We start from the raw sequence: 23,265 nt of genomic DNA, 5'->3' as shown, positions 1-23,265 counted from the left end.
CAGTTTCCGGAATCTGTATGCCTTCTATTGATATGTCTGTATATAACTTCCACTAGCACCAAACTGTTTCATGCCTGCAACTTCATAAATTGTATTAATGTCAGCGAGGGTAGTTCTTATTCTCCTTTCATAGTTTATATTATCACTTATTTTCAGACAAATCTTATTATAATTTTGTCAAATCACTTTTTCCCCCTCCTCAAAACAAATTAATAAATACCGTCTTGGAATCACATTAAGAGTTCATGTATAAAAATGGGATGGAAGAGTAAAATCTTTATTATAATGAATTTTTGTATCCAAGAATAAGACATGGATTTCCATTTTCAAATTTTCTACTATTCCCCTCAATAGAGTGTTACAGCTTTTATCATACAAATTCTGTGTGTTATTTATTAAACTTAATGTATAAAGATTTATCTTTTTATTACCTTTGTCAGCAGGTTTGTTTTCCTTCCATTTTTCAAATTGATTACTGTGTTTTAAAGTAAAGTTAACTGGATTTTGTATTTGGGTTTTTCAGATACTGTTATCTGCAAGTAATTTCTACTCTTCCTCTCCAATATTTGATGCTTCTTTCTTTTAATAATTTATAATTTCTTAAAACATGACCCACTTTACCACTAGTTTTGCAAATTTATATGTTAATAATTTTTATTAATTTTTCTGAATCTGTGGTTATGTCCCTTTTTCATTTGTAACTCAATGAATTGAAGTTTAAATTGCCCTACTCACTACAATAAATAGTAAAGTTACTCTTTCCTCAATATTATGATCTTTGAAGTTAGAAAATGCTTCCATGCAGTTAATTTGTATGTTTTATCCTGCTTTTTAAAAACTCCTTTAATAAAAAGTCTATTGTATCAGCTTTCTAAAGCAACCTTACTATGAAGTCACTTGTTAGCTTTCTTCTAAATTACATAATTTTAGTTTTTTGATATAGCCTCATAGAATACAGTTTTCTAGAATCTTTATATCCTCTTTTGGAACTTCTTCAAGAGATCTAACATTTTTGTCTAAATTCTTAAGGAATCTTAGTCACAGTTACATTGCTTGCCTTTAATAAATAATAAGCTAGCCTGATACACATTTTAAGTAGCCAGAGTAATTCTATTTTCAGAGCACATTATATTGAGAATATTGTCTATTTTGTTTATGTAGTTAACTTTATATTTTGTGAGACAAAGAACTGTTGATCACATCATATATGGACAATGTTTCAGCAGTCTTAAAAGAGAAAGTCTATTCCATGGGCTGGTCGGGGGTTTCCTGTCTTTCCAGAAATAATTTGTTTCCTAATTTTGAATGAATTATGAGATTGGCAAAGAAACGCATGTTTGTAAGGCAGATATGACAATTATAGGGAAGAGGCAATAGTAGTTTATATGATGCATATGTTTAAATATGTATTAGTGTTTACATGTGGTTTTGTACAGATATGATCAAATACTAATCTGTTTTCCAAGACAGAATGAATGTGATTGTTTAATACTAACTTCAATAGGTTTCACTTCAGTTCAGTTCAGTTCAATCACTCAGTCATGTCCAACTCTTTGCGACCCCATGAACCGCAGCATGCCAGGCCTCCCTGTCCATCACCAACTCCCAGAGTTTACCCAAACTCATGTCCATTGAGTCGGTGATGCCATCCAACCATCTCGTCCTCTGTCGTCCCCTTCTCCTCCTGCCCTCAGTCTTTCCTAGCATCAGGGTCTTTTCCCTTAAACTTTGTAAAATAACAATATCTTCTAAAACTAGCATTAAACACCAGTGTAGCTGCAGTTGAGTAATCTTGAATAAAGTAGTACAAAAAGGCACTTTTTAAGAAGGAGTAGCAATGATTTTGTAAATATTCAACTTTCTGACAATATGTTTACTGTGTAAGTGTGTTAATGAATTTGCCCCCCTGAGAAGGGTTTTTAGAGGATCGGTTAAGCATTATTTGCATTAGAATAGGATATTATCAATTTCCTCATTCTCTCACCTTTCTTTTTTAGGTCATGGAAAATGGAAGATTTGCAAAATACAAATATTTTACCCATGTCATGATCAATAAGACAGACATGTTAATGATTACCAAAAGGTAACCTTTCTCTAGTATAATGTGATAACAGGTTAACTGACAATCATTCATGAAGTGAAGCAGTTGTTATTCACATCTTATTCCACATATTTAACACTGATTCATAGTAACTATGAAGCTTCCCTGGTGGCTCAGACAGTTAAAAAAATCTGCCTGTAATGCAGGAGACCTGGTTTCGATCCCTGGATCAGGAAAATCACCTGGAGAAGGGAATGGCAACCCACTCCATTACTCTTGCCTGGAGAATCTCATGGACAGAAGAGCCTGGTGGGCTACAGTCCATAGAGTCACAAAGAGGCAGACGCGACTAACACCTCACTTCATAGTAACTGTGATTCTCTTGCTCTGCAAGCCTCGTGCCTAAAAGTAGCTGAGGAGGAGAAATACAAGTAAATAGAAAGGAGTGGCCTACTGACTGATGCAGGTTTGTTCACTGCCAAAAGGGTGAATTTATATAAGCATCTTGTTGGTTCAAGTTGATTATTGAACTTAGCAATCATGTTTAATGTTTTTAATCCTAATAATTTCTGAGCCCCAAATTTATAGCACCAGCTGAATTTTCTTGTTTAAGAGTAACATAGAGTAGAAAACTCAGAGTATTTAGAAGGTATAGATGTGAGAGCCAATATTCTTTCCATCTCAGATGCTAGTCCCTCTTTTCCCAGGGGCAACTCCTTTTGTTTGTTTTGTGTCCTTGAAATAGTCTATGCCTGTGCAAGCAAACATCTGCCCCTAAAAGCGTATGTCTGCCTGTATAGGCATGTTGGTGGCTGTTGTTCAGTTGCTAAGCCATGTTGATTCTTTGTGACCCCATGGACTGCAGCATGCCAGGCTCCTCTGTGCTTACTGTCTCCAGGAGTTTGCCCAAATTCATGTCCATTGAGTTGGTGATGCCATCTAACCATCTTATCCCCTGCCACCTCCTTTTCCTTTTGTCTTCCATCTTTCCCAGCATCAGAATCTTTTCCAGTGAGTCAGCTCTTTCCATCAGCCAAAAGTTTGGAGCTTTAGTTTCTGCATCAATCCTTCTAGTGAATGTTTAGGGTTGATTTCCTTTAGGTTTGATTGTTTTCTCTGGCACCACAATCTGAAAGCATCAAGTTTTCAGCACTCAGCCTTTTTTTATGGTCCAACTCTCACATCCGTCCATGACCATAGCTTTGACTATATTGACTTTTGTTGGCAGAGTGATGTCTCTGCTTTTTAATACGCTATCTAGGTTTGTCATAGCTTTCATTCCAAGGAGCAAGCATCTTTTAATTTCTGTAGTCACCATCTGCAGTGATTCTGGAGCCCCCCAAAATAAAATCTGCCACTGCTTCCACTTTTTCCCCTCCTATTTGCCATGAAGTGATGTGACCATATGCCCTTATCTTAGTTTTTTGTATAGGCATACACATACACATTTTAATGTAAATGGGAATCTATTATAACACCATTCTGTACCTTAATTCTTTACTTAAGGCCTATGTCTTAAAGAGTACTCCATGTCAGCATATGGGGATCTTTCTTAATTTGTAAATGACTGCCTAGTATTCATTTAGAAATATGTACTATAATGTACACCTAAGTTTCTGAACTTTTATATTTAAAGACCAGTGGTTCAGTCATTCTTGTTCATAGCAGCATTCAGTCATGTTTTATTAACCCTTCTCCCCATTGACTAAGGGAAGGGTGACTCATCAGAGTTAAAACAAGAGTCATTTACAAAGTTTATTATTTCCACATCTTGCAACATTTTAGAAATAACTTTCTTCTCAACATAGTGGACCTCTTTAAATGTGGTCATATAAACCTTGACAGTAAGTGTAATGAGTTATTTGATTGAAAAAATGATATTTATACTTAGGATATACTTTCTTTCCAAGTTTTGCACTTGAAGATAAAGGATCTTTGAATCAGGAGAGGAAATACTAAGTATCTGCAATAAAATTAGCTTAGCTTTGGTTTTTCACATGGTTGTAGATATTCTGGAGGACCAGTGGGTCTATTCCAACAGTCTATAATCTGATCGGTGAAAGACGGGATCAGAGATAGAAGATGGAGATGAAAGAAATAAATCTTGATTAGCTGTCTTTTTTTTTTTTTTCCATTCTAGCCATGTATCAACTGTTTCTTTAATTCAGTCCCTTAACTTAAAGTATATGCCACTTAAAGAAACCTCTGATTGTACCTACAATTGATGTATCAGCCAGAAAGATGGCTTGGGGAAGAAAGGCCTTTGAAGGAAGAATTAAATAGAATTATTATAAATGGAATTATTTGCATCTCTTGATTTCTTTCCTCAAAATAATTGAGGAGAACAAGAATTACTTTTAAAAATCTCTTTCTGATAAAGTTTGGTAAATATATTTTATGGAGGCTTAGCAACAAAGGCATTTTTTTCTAAAGCACTAATTCCATGGAAGTTCTCCAAAATATTGCTTGGTAACTGGTTCTCTTAACTTTTTCCTATTTCTTAAAAAAATTCTAATATATTTCACTTTACAAGTATTTTTTCTAATATAAGTATGTCATGCTATACATTTCCTACTAAACATTGCTACAGATTTCATGTTTTCATTCTCATTTAGTTCTATTTCCTTTGAGATTCTTTGACCCATGTATTTATTTTTTTGGAAGTACTCTGTTAAGTAAACATTTGGAAGTATCCTTATTTCTGTTACTTATTTTCTAGTTTAATTTCATTAAACATACTGAGAACATATTTTGTTTTATTTCAGTTCCCTTAAATTCATTTTAGTCTTTTATGACCTCGATTGTGGTGTCTCTTAGTGAATGTTCTCTACATGCCCTTGCAAAAAATGTGTATACTGCTTTATTATATTATTGGATGTAAATTCTTCAGTTTTTAAAGTGGATTCTTCTTTCTCTTTTTGAGTGGTGTATTGTTTGTAACAAAAGGAACATTTGGACAGCTTACTTGTGAGTGGCAGTATAGCTTTGATGAGTTTACCAAAGAGCCATTCATTGTTCATGAGAGAAGACTGCGCATTGAAGCAAAGGTATGTTGAATAGAATTTTTTAACACTTGGAGCTGAAAACAACACATTAAAATAGTCTTGACCTCTGTAATGTTTCTGCTTCTTTTATAGATGTTGCTTTATCTTTGTATGGTTATTCTTTGCACCTGCTGTCTTACTCAGGCTTAAAGAAAAGAAACTTAGGCCAAGAAGAAATGCGCTTTTGTTCTCTCACATTGACAACATTTGTGGGCCCTCATTTCATACTCAGTAACAGAACTGTACCTTCTTCGTTGGTATCTAAGGCACTAAAGTGAGATATTTGTATACCTCAGAATCCCTGGCAGTTGCCTACAGAATATTTTTCCCTGAAATGCTAACTAAAAGACACTTGAGAAGTTTTCTAACAGCCTGTTATCAATAGTTTTTTTTATCTTTTTATAGATATTATCTTCCTAATTCAGTTGTAATCTTCTTGAATGCAGAGACCATTTCTTTGATTTGTAGCAGCTAGTGCAGTACCTGGTACTTGGATGTTGATATAAAATACAGAAAATTGCTAGTCATTTGGTAAATCATCAAGAGTCTCAATATCCATTGTAAGTTGTATTGACTACTCTCAGTACTATAGGTGATAGAAAGAAATATAATATATTTGACCCCAAGGTATTTACTAGATACCTATGTGGAGGGCCACTTTGACAGTGGCTGTATTAACCCAGAAATATGTGATTCAGGCCAAGTTCGTTTTGTTCATTGTAATTTGTGGTTTTGTTTGCTTTTGAGGGTTTTAATTAGTTCATATAACTGAGAAGTCCAAGTCTATATCTTGTGACTTAATTATGCTCTAATGACATCATTAGCATTTATTCTCTCCCCTTCCTCTCCTCCTTCATTCTGTCCATTGCTCCCGCCCCCATCTCTAGGTTCTACTTTCTTCAGTGTGGGCTTCATTCTCAAGCGGTCTATCCTTTGGTGACACTGTGACCAGAAGTTCCAGGCTCATATCCTACTAGCTCAGCACAATGAAAGCTTCTCAGTGATCTCACTGGGCCACCTTTGATCACTTGCTTATTCCTAAACCAATCACGTTAGCCAGTTGGCCAGGGGAGGTCACAGGATGAGTATGGTGCTACCAAGAAGGAAAGGTCAGCTCTATATGAAGTTTTGGCAGTAAGAGATGGTGAGAAGTAGTCACCCAGAGGTGATTCAAGAAATCATTACTGGAAGAAGGAGCATTGGACACAGGCAAAAACAACAGATTTCTTCTAGGCTAGCCTACAGAACAGAACTGTGCCTAGGTCCTATGCTTAACTAGTGAAGACCATTAGTTCAATCTTACCATTCATTTCAGAGATGGGGCAGCTCTTAAGTAGGCTGGATGTTAGTTTTTGAGCATCTTAGACCAAATTTACCCACTGAGAATTTCTCTGATTCAATCAGAAAACGAAAGACCCTGTGGCCACTTAACGAAATAGTGAGTAGCCCCAGGTCAGTAGGTGCCCAATATGCTACTGGCGATCAGTGGAGAACTAACTCCAGAAAGAATAAATAGATGGAGCTAAAGCAAAAACAACACCCAGTTATGGATATGACTGGTGATGGAAGTAAAGTCCGATGCTGTAAAGAGCAATATTGCATAGGAACCTGGAATGTTAGGTCCATGAATCAAGGCAAATTGGAAGTGGTCAAACATGATGGCAAGGGTGAACATCATATTTTAGGAATAAGCAAACTGATATGGACTGGAATGGGTGAATTTAACTCAAATGACCATTATATCTACTACTGTGGGCAAGAATCCCTTAGAAGAAATGGAGTAGTCCTCATAGTCAACAGAAGAGTTTGAAATGCAGTACTTGGATGCAGTCTCAAAAATGAGAGAATGATTTCTGTTCGTTTCTAAGACAAACCATTCAGTATCACAGTAATCCAAGTCTATGCCCTGACCAGTAATGCTGAAGAAGCTGAAGTTGAACAGTTCTATGAAGACCTACAAGATCATCTAGAAAGAAAGAAAGTGAAGTCGCTCAGTCGTGTCCAACTCTGCGACCCCGTCGACTGTAGACCGCCAGGCTCCTCTGTCCATGGGATTCTCCAGGCAAGAATCCTGGAGTGGGTTGCCATTTCCTTCTCCAGGGGATCTTCCCAACCCAGGGATCAAACCCGGGTCTCCCACATTGCAGGCAGACACTTTATCCTCTGAGCCACCAGGGAAGCCCCAACAAGATCATCTAGAACTAACACCCAAAAAAGATGTCCTTTTCATTATAGGGGACTGGAATGCAAAAGTAGGAAGTCAAGAAATACCTGCAGTAATGAGCAAATTTGGCTTTGGAGTACAGAATGAAGCAGGGCAAAGGCTAAAAGAGTTTTGCCAAGAGAACACACTGGTCATAGCAAACACCCTCTTCCAACAGCACAAGAGAAAACTCTACACATGGACATCACCAGATGGTCAATGCCAAAATCAGATTGATTATATTCTTTGCAGCCAAAGATGGAAAACCTCTATATAGTCAGCAAAAACAAGGCCAGGAGCTGACTGTGGCTCAGATCATGAACTCCTTACTGCTAAATTCAGACTTAAATTGAAGAAAGTAGGGAAGATCACTAGACCATTCAGGTATGACCTAAATCAAATCCCTTATGACTATACAGTGGAAGTGACAGATTCAAGGTATTAGACCTGATGGATAGAGTGCCTGAAGAACTATGGACAGAGGTTTGTGACATTGTACAGGAGTCAGTGATCAAGACCATTCCCAAGAAAAAGAAAGGCAAAATGGTTGTCTGAATAGGCCTTACAAACAGCTAGGAAAAGAAGAGAAGCTAAAGGCAAAGGAGAAAAGGAAAGATATACCCATTTGAATGCAGAGTTCCAAAGAATAGCAAGGAGAGAGAAGAAAGCCTTCCTCAGTGATCAGTGCAAAGAAATAGAGGAGAACAATAGAATGGGAAAGACTAGAGATAAGAAAATTAGAGATACCAAGGGAACATTCCATGCAAAGATGGGCTCAATAAAGGACAGAAATGGTAGGGACCTAACAGAAGCAGAAGATATTAAGAACAGGTGGCAAGAATACACAGAAGAACTATACAAAAAAGATCTTCATGACCCAGGTAATCATGGTGGTGTGATCACTCACTCAGAGCCAGACATCCTGAAATGTGAAGTCAAGTGGGCCTTAGGAAGCATCACTATGAACAAAGCTAGTGGATGGCATTCCAATCGAGCTATTTCAAATCCTAAAAGATGATGCTGTGAAAGTGCTGCACTCAGTATGCCAGCAAATTTGGAAAATCAGCAGTGGCCGCCGGACTGGAAAAGGTCAGTTTTCATTCCAATCCCAAAGAAAGGAAATGCCAAAGAATGCGCAAACTACCATACAGTTGCACTCATCTCACACGTTAGCAAAGTGATGCTCAAAATTCTCCAAGCTAGGCTTCAACAGTATGTGAACCATGAACTTCCAGATGTTCAAGCTGGTTTTAGAATAGGCAGAGGAACCAGAGATCAAATTGCCAACATCTGCTGGATCATCAAAAAAGCAGGAGTTCCAGAAAAACATCTATTTCTGCTTTATTGACTATGCCAAAGCCTTGACTGTGTGGATCACAACAAACTGTGGAAAAGTCTTAAAGAAATGGGAATACCAGACCACCTGACCTGCTTCCTGAAAAAATCTATATGCAGGTCAAGAAGCAACAATTAGAACTGGACATGGTACAACAGACTGGTTCCAAATCGGGAAAGGAGTAATCAAGGCTGTATATTGTCACCCTGCTTATTTGACTTACATGCAGAATATATCATGAGAAATGCTGGACTGGATGAAGCACAAGCTGGAATCAAGATTGCTGGGAGAAATATTAATAACCTCAGGTATGCAGATGACCATGCTTATGGCAGAAAGCGAAGAAGAACTAAAGACACTTGATGAAAGTGAAAAAGAATGAAAAAGTTGGCTTAAAACTCAACATTCAGAAAACTAAGATCATGGCATCCGGTCCCATCACTTCATGGCAAATAGATGGGGAAACAGTGGAAACAGTGACAGAATTTACTTTTTGGGCTCCAAAATCACTGCAGATGGTGATTGGAGCCATGAAATTAAAAGATGCTCCTTGGAAGAAAAGTTGTGACCAACCTAGACAGCTTATTAAAAAGCAGAGACATTACTTTGCCAACAAAGATCTGTCTAGTCAAAACTATGGTTTTTCTAGCAGTCATGTATAGATGTGAGAGTTAGACTATAAAGAAACCTGAGCACTGAAGAATTGATGCTTTTGAACTGTGGTTTTGGAGAAGACTCCTGAGAATCCCTTGGGCTGCAAGGAGATCCGTCCAGTCTATCCTAACGGAAATCAGTTCTGAATATTCATTGGAAGGACTGATGTTGAAGCTGAAACTCTAATACTTGTCCACCTGATGTGAAGAACTGAGTCATTTGAAATGACCCTGATGCTGGGAAAGATTGAAGGCAGAAGGAGAAGGAGACGTGATAGGATGAGATTGGTTGGGAGGCATCACCGACTCAATAGACATGAGCTTGAGTAAACTCCAGAGTTGGTATGGACAGGGAGGCCTGGCATGCTGAAGTCCATGGGGTTGCAAAGAGTTAGACACGACTGAGTGACTGACCTGAGTAGCTATTAGGCTCTGCTTTAGCCCATATTGTGTTTTTTGGAGCTTTTTTTTTTTTTTTTATCTACAAGGATAAACTTCTTATCTCCTCTTCCACCTTTCCCTGAGACCTAATATTAGCAATCATCCTTTTTTTTTTAAATAGAAGAATCTGATTTCTTCTGAAGTCTGTATATACCTGTTTAGTCTAATTACTTGTAGAAATTGTTAGACTAGTAATATACTGCTTCTTTTATATCTTTACCCATGGTTAATAGAAGTAATCACCACCCCTCTCTCTTCTTAATAATTCCATTCTGTTTGTCCCTCTAATACTTAACATCCACCACCATCCAACAGTTCTCCCACAAGCACTGAACAGAATACTAAAAGAGTGAAAAATAATTGGAGACCAGTTATATAACACCCACTGTGATTTCTTTGATTCTGAAGCTACATTTTTATTGCATTCTATAAATAAAAAGAATTGCATTGGTTTAAAATGTCAAGTTACAGAAACAGAAACACACATGCACATACTTGTGCACCACGTGTATGTGTATTCACACATGTGTGCATTATTTTTCAGCTGAAAATTATCAGGAATCCATGGCCAGAAATCAAGAACTATCTGAGAGAGGGAAAACAGTGGCAGTGCTTCTAGATTTATCTCTGTCCTATCCTCTGTGCCAACCTTTTATGGCTTTATAAAGCAATTGAAATCTCACCTAAAATTTTTTGTCTTAGGTTTAGTGATAATGGATGAGTTAGAATTTAGTCTTTTTTTGTTGGTTTGTATTTGATTCTTGTTGATTTCTCATCCTTGGCTTTTTTTTTTAATGGCATTTCTTTATTTGTATTTCTGCAACTAGATTTCCATTTTAATGAAGTACTTACTCTGTTTATAGGAACGGGTGAAGTCTGTATTCCATGCCAAAGAGTTTGGAAAAATAGTTAACTTCAGAACCCCAGAGGATGCAAGGGTAAATATAGTCAACCTTTTACTTAAACACATAGCAGCTTCTCATTTCAAAGCCGTGTAAGTTGTATTGATATTAGTCTTTAAGGCAGATAAGTTGTGTTAGTTTTTCAATTTTATGTTGTGTTTTGATGATTTTAATATATGTAACTATGTAATATTTCCCGCCAAATTATTTTTTCATTAGATTGAATTCACACACCTACTTGTTTTTAAAATCAAATTGCTCTCTTATTTTAAATCTTAACTGTAATACTTTGCAAAGAAAAAAAAAAGCCAACAAACAAAAGAAATTAATTCACTCTAATGCTCATCGACCAGCCCCAGCAGTGAGAGCATAGCGCCGCACTGTTCATTTCTCTACTGTGGGGCTGCAGTGGTTTTTTCCTTTAGTTACTGGAGCCTGGCACAAGGGGAGAGGAACCGTGCCTGTAGTCAGGAAATCTGATCTTTAGGTACTGATTCTGTTCCTTCCTGACTGTAGGACCTCGGGGAAGACAGTTAACCTCAGTCTTCTCAAAATGTGAGTTAGGTGAATTGAAAAGCCCTCTACTTTAGGGATTATGGCAATTAAAAGTATATGCACTGTCAAGAAAAGGAAGGCTGAATTGGTTATCTACCTCATTGGTCACAACTTAGATGCTATTCCTGATGCTAAATTGTGCTCACTGGGTTGTGAAATTACAAATAAGAACACGTGGCTTCTTTGCTGAATCCCTGGGCCTCTGGCCTCTCTGGGTTGGTCCTGGCTGGTTATGACTATTTACCAGTTCACTTCTCAAACCTGGAGGTCAAAGCAGGAACCTCTCTCACCCATACATGTGTGCCTTGTATCGTTTAGCAAGTGCTGAGCCATTTTCTATCTAGACATTGTGATATAAGGTACCATTGACATACTGACAATAGAAAACTGAAAAGGGGACAAGTTACGAAGAAAGAATGATAAAGTGACTAGAGCCTCAGTATGCATGTTGCCTGGAACAGGGAGACAGTGTAAAGCATGATGATAATATGACTTGCAGGCCATCTTCTTCATGTTGCTGAAGGGGACATTACCTTCAGTTTCTCTGTAATAAGTTTTCCATTTAATCTCTGTCACCATATTATTTTATCTCAAAGTTCTTTTTAATCTCCCTGCATCCAGAAAAAGCTACTGAGCCTAGTTCTCTTTCTCTACTTATCTTAGAGCTATCCCCACTAGGTTCTTTTAAATAAAAAAGCACAAATATATCTGCTTAAGATTTTCATAATGGGATAACCCCAGTTATCACTGACTCCATGGCTTTTATTTGTCATATAGGCCAAATGATAATAGACTTTATCAGCAGAAAGTTTCCCATTTCATTTGCATTTTGAAATTTCAGATCCTTTGAAAATAGAAAAATACATCATGAAAGCACCTATTAATATGCTCAAGAATGTTGCTCTGCTACTACTTACTGTAGAATTATATGTATTATTCCTACTCAGTCAGAACCCAATATATAGAATGATGAAGGTTTGTGATACAGAATTGGCATAGGTTGGAAGGAATTCTGCCTGGATGATTTTTACACTATGCCAGAGTTATTCAATCCAGCTGTCAAATTACCCTTCTCTCTCGGGATGGTTCATTTTACTTTTCTTATTCTGAAGATGAACATCTAAGTCCAAAGACCTTAGAATAGTAGTATTACTACCGTTAAACCAAACCCAGTACCATTGTTCCTGAGTCACTTGGACTATTTAAGTGAATGAATGATCTCTCCTACATAGTGAATTTAGTTCTTGGCTATATCTGTATGCTCCTGACTAAACTGGAAGATAGCTTCTAGATTTTCACTCATTACATTTTATCATTGCAAGTTCACTGAAGTTAAGTAAATGTTGCTTCATTTTCCCACAACAGTGGATCCTCAGAAAGCTAGAAGAAGCAAGAGAACCTTCCCCGAACCTCTGACAGAGACCACTGCCTGAAGATATACAGCAATAAATCATTACAGTTTCTACCTTGTACCTTCCAAAACCTGTTTGGGAAGTGTAGTACAGAAGTAATTTCAAGTACTTTTTTAAAAAATTCAGAATCAAGTAAAACAGCTACATGATTCAACTATTTCAACTCTTTGGGGATCCATTTGGTTTTCTAACTTGAAATCATGCAGCCGGTTAAATTCTGATTACTTTATAAAAGAAGTATTTCTTTTATGAATCTTAAGTATTTGCTCCAGGTGATTCTCTATAATGGTGGAGAAATTGCCCATATTTAGCCTAAATTTAATGGAGCTAAATTGAATATTCCTAGTTCACATTTTAAAGTTGTATCATGCTTATGTCAGACTCCCTGAATGAATGATGAATAGATGATGGAATCAGACATTGCCTTAGTGCTATCAAGATAACTTTGGTGGTAGTTTCTTTAGAAACATGAAGTTCATTTTACAGATAAATATTTTAGTATGATTTTCCTTATTTTTTTAAATAAAGGGTAGACTTAAATTACTATTTGAAGTACATAGCATGACTATGAAAAATAATCTTTTTTATTTTATATGATACAAATTGACAAATACCCCTTCAAGCCTCATCTTAAGAAAGGCTTGAAGAATTGAGTGTCATACCTGAACAGGGAAAGTCCCTCTCAAAACTTTAAAGCCTTAGAAATACTTCCTCAAGCCAGCATCTTGAGATCTACTTGGTTTACCAAGGTTATATTTTTAATAGATTTAATAGATTGCTGACCTTAAAGGAAAATTCCTGAGGCCTTAACAATACCAGCTTCCTATTCACTGGTAGTATGAAATAAAATTTTACTGTCTTAATACAAGTTATGCTTCAGAACGGATAGCCCCTCTCTGTACAAATGTAGGATAAATATGTGTACCCTACAGTCTAACCCAGTAACCTATTCTGTTGGCAATAAATTGAGAATTTCTGATTTGCTTTGTCTTATTCAAATGAGAATCACTCTTTCTAAGTGTGTAGCTCATCCAAACAAGAACTGTGGGCAGCAAATCAGTAAAAATGTCATGGGTGTTTTTTCCCTTGGTTTTTGCCCAAGATCCTTGTACCTTTATATTAATGAGAGTTTTCAAGTGAAAGAGGATAAATACATGATTGTAAACCATGAAGAGAACAATGCAGTATCTTATTTATTGAATAATAGAGTATTTGATGCATGTTGTACATGCCACCAAATTACTATAAACTTTTTAGAATTGGAGACTGTATAAGAAGTTAATGGTTGTGAAATTCTCATATTCCTTGAACCCTTGATTTGTTGTAAAAGCTAAAATAAACAGCATGCCAGACTGTAATTGTATTTCTTCCTGACCAAATATTGCTACTAAATACTACTGATTTTCCTCTGATTATAAAAACACATTGTTTATTAATAATAGTTCCTTCAGGATGTTTTCTTCTTTGATGAACATAAATTTAATCACAAGATGACAAGTTTCAAATCTCATGATAGTGCATGTTCCCTTGATGGCCTTTGTTCAAAGTAACATATACTTTTTGTCTTTTGCTGAGCTCCGCCAATTTTGCATACATTAGAATTAAACCTAAGAATAGAGGTAGTCAGAAATCTTTGATCAGATTGTCCTCGTCTGAAATGTTGCTTTACTGGAGTTCTAGTCAGTGTCATTAGCCAAGTGCCTCATTACCTACTCCAGTTTCATGGTTTTATTCTCAGAAAGAATAGAGACCCATCACTCTTTGGGTATCCCATGATTAGGGGGAAAAGTCTTAATAGTGTAAGGAGAGAAATCCTTCTGGTATCCTCTGGAGGCCAGCCAGAGTGGGTCTTGTCATTAGTACACATGCAAAGCCAGTGTGCCCGTTTTTCCTGTTCCCGTGCCAATAAGAGCCTAGAAATATCTTTTCTTATTCTTTCTCCCCCCATCAGTCATCTGTCCATCAACACCTCCCATCCGTTCCTGTCTCTGGAATAGAAAGACCCACAATTTCAAGAGCAATAGTTTTATCAGTGGTCTTTGAAGCTTTTTTTCATCTAAAACAAAGAACATAAGTAAATCACTAGATAACGAGTCAGTCTTTTTAGCATAATATTTTACAATTTACAGTTATATGTTTGATTCTATAGTCTTTTTCTTGAATATTAGAGAGTCCATAATCTTAATGGTATTTAAAAAGTAACCTACCTTGAATTATATTTAACTATATTTAGTGGTTCTCAGCTTGAGAACTTTAAACTTGTCTTCGTTGTTGGGTAGTTGCTGTGGAAAGGGGTCCTGAGTATTCTGTCCTTCATCTCTTTCTATTATGTGTGAGCTGTTGCCCTGTACCTTTCATGTATCCTGATGTGTGATTATGTATGAAGCTGAAGGCCGAGTGTCTGTTCCTAGCCAACTCTCCTCCAGAAAACTATAATCACTAAACATAGCAACTTTAATTTCTGATAAAAAAGAAGCTTGTAATTTCTTCACATTTACAAAATACTCTGTGAACCAAAGAGCATGTGCGCTTCTGCAGTGACTTCCCAACTACAATATGTATATTGGCTGCTCCTTCCCTGGTGTTAGCAAGCCCTTGGGATTTTTCCCAGGCTCACTTCAGTGCAACTGCATTATTTTCTGGTCTCTAAATAATCATGATTAGCTGTGGCAGTCCTTTCCTGTCCCTCTCTCCTCCATAATCCTAATCAATCCCAAAACTATGCTGTGGCCTCCAAAGAAGATTTTCTGAAACTTATTTGTCAATTCTATCATAATTATATCCATCATTTTTTCCAACAGTAGTAGTAAAAATACTGTCCCAGTGAGTATACACATATCTAACTCATCTCTTAGAAATATCCTGTGAAGTAGTATCCTGTTACTGTCTGGTAAAAAGTAAAGATGCTACTTAGTGCTGAATTTTATAGACCTTATTTATTCAGTCATCAATGACCAGTTTTCGTTGGTACTTTTCAGGCCCCAGTATTAAAAAGATTACCACAAGGCACTGGGTTAGTTTGCCTATAGGAACTGAAAGTGTTTGCCGAATACACTGAAGGTAGAAGCAGCTGTTTGGAAATGGACGTATTCATGCCCCAGCCACCATAAATCAGAGAAAGCTGTTCGGATTCCAGGGCCATTCCTTTTACCTTCTCTCAAGGTCAGCTAAAATCCTCAAGGACGGTGTTTTTCAAACTGTAGGTCTTAACCCATTAGTGACCCAGGCAATCAGTTCAAGACCAGCATATTTTCTTAATGGAATAGAAAAGAAAACAGCTTTGCAGGTAACAAGGTTAAATATTGTTTTAGTTAAATAATTAGTTAAATAATCTATATACTGTGTATACTGGGTCACAAAATGTAATTTCTTATCGTGAATTGCAGTTTGGGGAGGAGGAACCTGAAAGCCACTGCTGTAGGAGGCATGTACCATTCAGTGATTGTTGAAACAATCTGGATTGTGCCAAGCCTTACTTTACTTTGGGTAAGGCGCAACAGACCCACAACTCAGGGAGTCTTTAGGCTGTGAGCACTGTCTTTTTTTTTTTGAGTGAGAAGATAGGATAGCTCTTATTTTGGAAATGTTTTCCTTTTCTGGTACATATCAGACACCTGTGTAATATGTCCCACCAAGTATCAGTGGTCTAGAAAAAGCATAGAGAAGTTAGATCCACAAACAGCTCCCAAAAAAGATCACCAAATATCCTTTAATTTAGTGTATTTCCTCCTCTCTCCCACTAAGCATTTTACTAGGATTGGGCACAGAAGTTCTCCTTTTAAGGACATTGACTTTGCTGCCATCTACCTGCCATCTGAGTCACCAAACGGACAAAGGCGAATGGGGAGCTGATTCATAGGTCACAGTCTTTTAGGGCCAAAATACTTATTCTCTGGAGAGTGCCAGACAGATGCCAACACTTTTTAGCTGAAGATAATTGAATTTCCTAGTTTATGTAGGATTCAAGTAGAAAATACAGATAACTTGATTCTTTTTGCAAGATTCAATGCAAAATTTGTTGAATCTGATTAACTTTGGTGCTACCCAGTATCACTGATCGCTCTTCTGCATACTGTAAATGAGAACCACCTGCCCTCCTGCCCGATCCTTTGAAATATGCTTTTGAAATTATACCTTACTGATAATGCTATACCTAATCAAGCTAGCACTGATTGGTTAAAATTTTTAGGATTCTTATGTTCTGTATCTTTGATCATTGCCCCAAATAGCTATCAGCGCAGACCTTTTCTCCCACCTTGTTTCTCTCTACCCAAGTTGGTGTAAAGTAATATTTGTTCCAGGGCTATCCTAAAAGGCCGGCACAAGGACTGAGAAGACACTGGATCCTACTCTTTTGCAAACCTTCATGTTTCTTTAATTGAAACCGTTACTTCCTGTTGTGTAAAATAAATTGTTCCATGTCATTTTTTTAAAAAAAATGTTTCACTTTAGAATAACAGATTAGTTCTTTTTTAAAAGCATTATGGCCTTTTCCAAAAAATTGATAATCTTGGTTACCCAGTGAGCCATGTAAGATATGAAACTTCAGATTTTATAGGTTGATACTCATATATTCTTAAAGTTTTTATCACTTTACACAAAGCCATTTGTATTATAGTTTAGCACCTGCTGTGATGTCTGTCAGCCTGAAAATCCCTGTCACTGAGCACCATTCACATTCATTTACTGTTGCTTTGATAACTTTAATAACGGGTTCCTTCTCTTGAAGTCCTTATAACAGGAAACCCTGTGAGAGTGCTGTAATAAAAAGTCCAGTTGTCAAAAGTGTACTTAAAAGATATCATGTTGGAAAAATCCAACATCTCTCTTATGCAGTCATACCACTAGTTCCATTGGCTACTGGAAAGTTTCCAACTTGGAAACTGAAGAACATTAAAGTAAAAATGTAGACTACATTGAAATGTTCTCATTGTCAGTTTTATACCTGCACTCACAGACTGTTAGAAGTTGTATCTGGGACTTGCTGCAAGGTCAGATTGTTAAGACTTTTTAAAATGGTCCTCTGTATGTGAATGTGCATTTTACATATAAAATTGAATTTTTCAGGGAATGTGCACTTTAAAAATATTTCCTTACTAATGTTTGTATTGACCAAATAGTCTTTGCTTCTTTGGAATGCTTATTCTTTAGAGAAAATATGATTCTTGGTGATGATAGTATTTTAAATGTCTATTTCTGATTCAGTGCAATATTTCCTTGTACTTACATCTGACCCAGTGGCCTGTTATATAGTCCCTGCCTTGATTTTGTGTGTTCTGATGAGATAATTAATTTATAAACACAAAAATTACAGTGAAGTTTTTGAAATTGAACTTAGTCTTTTTCCTCCTGAAAATTGGTTTGCCATGCGCACCAATGACTTTTTTCTAAATGATGATTTCATGCTGTTGGTAGAATTGAATTGCTTGGTCACGTGACTGCCCAGTTTAACTCTGTGTACCTCTTTCAAATAAACTGAGTAAAATAAAGGTTTCCAATCTTCAGTCTGCCTCTGTTTTTTAGTTACTGAATAGAACTAGAAACATTACCATTAAGTCCTGTCTCACCTATCTAAACTCTGCCCTCTCTGGGTCCTAAATAAATCTGGATAACTAACAGATTGCCCAAGGTCCTGGTTTTGCAGTCAAAACTGACAGCTTTCCAGCCAGCATGATCACTGCTGACTAAGAGCTTGAGTGGTAATACCTACCTGATTCGTAAGCACCGAGACTGTGCCTCCCAGCCTCAGAAAACTTCAACCGGCTTATTTCCAAGGTAAGTAATGATTATATTTTGAAAGGAGGGCTAAGAGAGAGAACTTCCTACTTGCAGAATTGATATTGACAAGTCATTTGCTTCTAATATGAAGTGTTCAGCCTTTTTATGACTTGTTACTGATACTTAAAGTGACTCAAAGCCCTTTTCTTATGTGCTTTGTCAGCCAAAGATAAAAATAATAACCGAGTGCTAGAAAGTGCTTAAAAACAAAATTCCTCATTGTTTAATTGCCCCGTAACTGGTTCTCTTGAGCCCTTTTCACATGTTAATTGGATGATAAGAAGCGGTTCCTGACTTTTAGAGCATGGTGCCCAACTCCCGCCTCAGGTTGTTTTGCTTTTTGTTTGTTTCGTTTCTAGATGTCCTTGAGAGCGACTTCTCCATCCTTTGGGGGTATGTTTTTTCTTTAGGTATTTTATTGTTTATTGATTAATTTTTATTGTTTATTAAAATATACTTGATTTACATATTATGAGTTTCATGTATGCAACATAGTAATGCAATGTTTTTTAATTTTTATTTTATATTGGAGTATAGTTGATTTACAATGCTATGTTAGTTTCAGGTATACAGCTAAAGAATTCAGTTATACATATGTCCATTCTATTTTAGATTCTTTTCCAGTATAGATTATTATAGAATATCAAGTAGCGTTCCCTGTGCTATATAGTTGGTCTTTGTTAATTATCTGTTTTATTTATAATAGTGTGTGTATATGTTATTCCTAAACTCCTAATTTATCCCTACCCTCCACATTTACCCTTTGGTAGCCAGATGTTTGTTTTCGAAGACTGGGAGTCTATTTCTGTTTTGTAAAGTTCATTTGTATCTTTTTTTTTTTTTTTTTTAGATTCCACATAAGTGATACCATAGGATATTTGTCTTTCTCTGTCTGACTTTGCTTAGTATTATAATTTTTAGGTCCACCTATGTTCCTACAAAGAGTTGGACATGACTGAACTTAACTGAGTTCCTGCAGATTGCACTGTTTCATTCTTTTTTTTTGGCTTAGTAATATTCCATTGTCTATAAGTACCACGTCTTCTTTACCCATTCCCTTGTGATGGGCATTTAGGTTGCTTAGATGTCTTGGCTATTGTAAACTATGCTGCTATGAACACTGGGGTGCATGTATCTTTTCAGTTATGGTTTTCATATGCCCAGGAATTGCATTGGTGGATCCTATGGTAGTTCCATTATTTATATGTACTGCATCTTTATTCATTCATTTTTTGATGGACATTTAGTTTGCTTCTATGTCCTGGCTACTGTAAATAGTGCTGCAGTGAACATTGGGATGCATGTGTCTTTTCAAAGTATGGTTTTCTCTGGATATATGCCTAGGAGTATGATTGCTGGGTTATATGGTAGTCCTATTTTTAGTTTTTTAAGGAACCTCCATAACATTCTCCATAATGATTGTACCAATTTACATTGCTTCCCAAAGTGTAGGAGACTTCCCTTTTCTCCACACCCTCTCCAGCATTTATCATTTATACTTTTTTGATGATGGCCATGCTGACTGGTATGAAGTAGTACCTCATGGTAGCTTTGATTTGCATTTCTCTAGTAATTAGTGATGTTGAGCATCTTTTCATGTGCTTTCCGGCCATATGTATCTCTTCCTTTGAGAAATATCTACTTAGGTCTTCTGCCCATTATATGATGAGGTTGTTCATTTTTTTGTTGTTGAACTGCATGAGCTGTTTGTATATTTTGGAGATTAATCCCTTGTCAGTCACTTCATTTACAAATATTTCTGTCATTCTGTGGATTGTCTTTTCATTTTGTTTATGGTTTCCTTTGCTGTGCAAAAAGCTTTTCAGTTTAATTAGGTCCCATTTGTTTATTTTTATTTTCATTACTGTAGGAAGTGGATCAAAAAATATCTTACTGTGATTTATGTCATAGACACTTTCTTTTCTTCTTCTGGAACCCCTATAATTCTAATGTTGATGTGTTTAATTTTGTCCCAGAGATCTCTGAACCTGTCCTCATTTCTTCTCATTCTTTTTTCTTTATTCTGCTCCTCAGCTATTCCCACCATTCTATGTGCCAACTGACTTATTCTTTCTTCTGCTAAGTTATTCTGCTATTGATTCTGCTAGTATATTTTCATATGTCAGTTATTGTATTGTTCATCTGTTTATTTGTTCTGTAAGTCTCCCAGCTCTTTGTTAAACATTTCTTGTGCCGTCTTGGTCTGTGCCTCCACTCTTTTTCTGTGATCTTGTGTCACCTGTACTATCACTACTCTGAGTTGTTATTCATTTCGATTGCCTATCTCCACTTGATTGTTCTTCCGGGTTTTTTATCTTGTTCCTTCATCTAGAACATACTTCTCTGCCATTTTATTTTGTGTAACTTTCTGTGTTTGTGGTTTCCTTTCCTCAGGCAGCAGGATCATAGTTCCTGTTGCTTCAGGTGTCTTCTGCCCCTTGGTGGGTGAGGTTGGTCCAGGGGCTAGTGCAGGCTTCCTGGTGGGAGGGGCTAGTGCCTACCCCCTGGTGGGTAGAGCCAGGTCTTGTCTGTTTAGTGGGCAGAACCAAGTCAAGGGGTGTGTTTAGAGGTGGCTGTGAGCTCAGAACAACTTTAACAGCCTGTCTGCTGATGATTGGAGCTGTGTTCTCCCCCATTGCTGGTGGTTTGGCTTGAGGCATCCCAGCACTAAACCCTACAGGCTGCTGGGTGGGGCCAGGTCTTGGTGCCAAAATGACTACCCCTGGGAGAGCTCACGTTGATCAGGATTCTCTGGGCCTTCACTCCCAGTGTCCTTTCCCCCATGGTGAGCCACAGTTGACCCCCACAACCCCAGGAGAGCCTCCAGCACCCACAGGTAGATGTAGCCCAGGCTTCTGTGGAGTCACTGCTTTATGCTGGGTCCCAGTGCACGTGAAATCTTGTGCACACCCTCTAAGAGTGGAGTCTCTGCTGCCCCCAGTCCTGTGGAGTTCCTGCACAGTAGGAGGTCCCGCTGGCCCGCAAAACAGAACTCAGTGCTCTGGGGGCCCCTGGTCCTGAGGCGGACCCTCAGACTGGAGAGGTGGATGTGCGGCTCAGAGCTCTCACTCCTGTGGGAGAAGCTCTGCTGTATAATTATTTTCCAGTTTGTGGGTCACCTTCCCAGTGGACGTGGGGCTTGGTGATAGGGCGTGTGCGGGTGCAGTGGCCCGTGCACCCCTGGACAGCAGGGCAGTGGCTGGCGCCTGCTCTGGGTTGCTTAGTGATGGTGGCAGCGTGCACACTCGCAGGACAGCATGGGCAGCAGCCGGCCCCTGCTCCCGTGCCTCCCATTCTTGGTTCTCTTACGCAAAATGGCCTTGGCTATTCCCGGAATGTTACTGTTCCATATTAAATTTTGATATCATTGTCGGGCTCCACAAAAACTCTTGCTTTTGCCTTCATTTCTTGAATAAAGGTTAGCTTTTAAAGCTTAATGCCTCAAAAAGGAGGATGAAGGGAAGCAGAATATGCCATCATCAAATATGCCTCTTTAGCAAAGGGATTATTTTGAGCAGGTTATTTTCAAGAAAAGCTCTAAAAATCTAGTAGAAATTACTCATTTGCAGGAGACCTTTACGTTTATGACATAAACTTTTATTCGTAAGGGTGTGTCTCCTAATCTGTACCAGAAAGAGAAAGATGACTCTAAATCACAGGAAACTCATCAATGGAGAAGATACCCAGCTCAAATCTGCATAACAACATTACCCCATTTACTGTGTTTCTCCTGGTAACTTCTCACAACTAGCCTTCTCCCAACATTCTTCTGGTGTCTTTAGCTGAAAAAGGTATTTAAGGTGATGGCTTGGGCCATTGATGGAGTTACTCAGTTTTCCAGGCTGTCTCACATGTAAATAGGAGGTATATATGTTATTTGTTTTCTATTTGTTTTTCTCCTGTTAATCTGTCTTTTATTATAGGGGTGGGGTCTCAACTAAGAACCTAGAATGGTAGGGGGGTAATCTTTCTTCCCCACTTGACAGTTGGGTGACCCATGATGGGACCTGCTGAAACACTGTACTTCCTTTGGAGCCTGAAGATGGGAACCTGGAAAACTGGCAGAAGCCAGCAAAGGGTAAGAATTCTTACAGAAGTAAGCTCTCTCAGATCTCTGTCTATAAGGCTCAGTTGAGAGAGGAAGAGGAACTTGCACCTTATTCTTCCTTTCCAAATTTAGATTTATAGAAGAAAATGTTCATGTGAATTAGTTCCTTGAGTATGAAGACTCTGGTAGAGATTTTGTTATAAGTACTCTTCTTTTCTGTTGATCCCTTTTCTGTTGATCACTGACTTACATTGTCTGTCCTTTGTGTCATTTTTCATAAGGAGGAGAACCATAGTCAAGATAAGGTTTTCCTTTTATCTTGTTCTTTGTCTTGAGAGCTTGGCTTTTAGACTGGTAGGAAAACTGTCTCTAGTCATCACCAGCTGGAAGATGCTAATATCGACATGTACCTGGCAGCCACACAGTAGGATGGAGATTTGAAACACACAGTGACAGGTAGCATTCCCACTGCGCCAGCTCTCAAGAGAATTTGTCTGAAGGGGCCCCAGTCCATGAGGGGCCAACCTTTGTTTGCATGTCAACCTTTGTTGTCTTGTTAGTGGTAGAAAAGTCCCATTCCACTAGTGTCTGCCTGGTATTACAGATTAGCAGATTTGTGACTAGAGGTATTTCACATTCTCATAGAAAAACCTGAGAGATTGTTTTCAGTACATCATTCTTCCCTGTGACAAAGAGGGTCTTTAATTTCTTAGGGCTAACTCTGGGAGTGAACTTTCTAGATCTTATGATCTTTTGCAGCCCCTTAGGGTACACCTCTTGCACCCACAGTTAAGCCATAAAAAGGTTTATTGATTTGACTTGCTGTTGAGATTAATATAATACCACTGAAGA

At 37.7% G+C, this 23,265-nt stretch overlaps 1 protein-coding gene across 2 annotated transcripts in view; it reads left to right on the top strand.

Moving 5' to 3' along the window:
- The window catches only part of VPS13A (vacuolar protein sorting 13 homolog A), a 278,381-nt gene extending 260,290 nt beyond the window's left edge, over positions 1–18,091 (top strand). For both annotated transcript variants that reach the window (XM_043486532.1, XM_043486531.1), the window contains exons 69-72: positions 1,998–2,083; positions 4,965–5,088; positions 10,582–10,656; positions 12,541–18,091. In XM_043486532.1, the coding sequence (XP_043342467.1) occupies positions 1,998–2,083; positions 4,965–5,088; positions 10,582–10,656; positions 12,541–12,591 (336 nt within the window). In that variant the 3' untranslated portion in view covers positions 12,592–18,091. The remainder of the gene's footprint in view (positions 1–1,997; positions 2,084–4,964; positions 5,089–10,581; positions 10,657–12,540) is intronic.
- Positions 18,092–23,265: the final 5,174 nt, after the last annotated feature.

Source organism: Cervus canadensis, chromosome 14 (genome assembly GCF_019320065.1).
Source record: "Cervus canadensis isolate Bull #8, Minnesota chromosome 14, ASM1932006v1, whole genome shotgun sequence".
Taxonomy (NCBI): Eukaryota; Metazoa; Chordata; class Mammalia; order Artiodactyla; family Cervidae; genus Cervus; species Cervus canadensis.
This window is presented reverse-complemented; position numbering and strand designations above follow the sequence as displayed.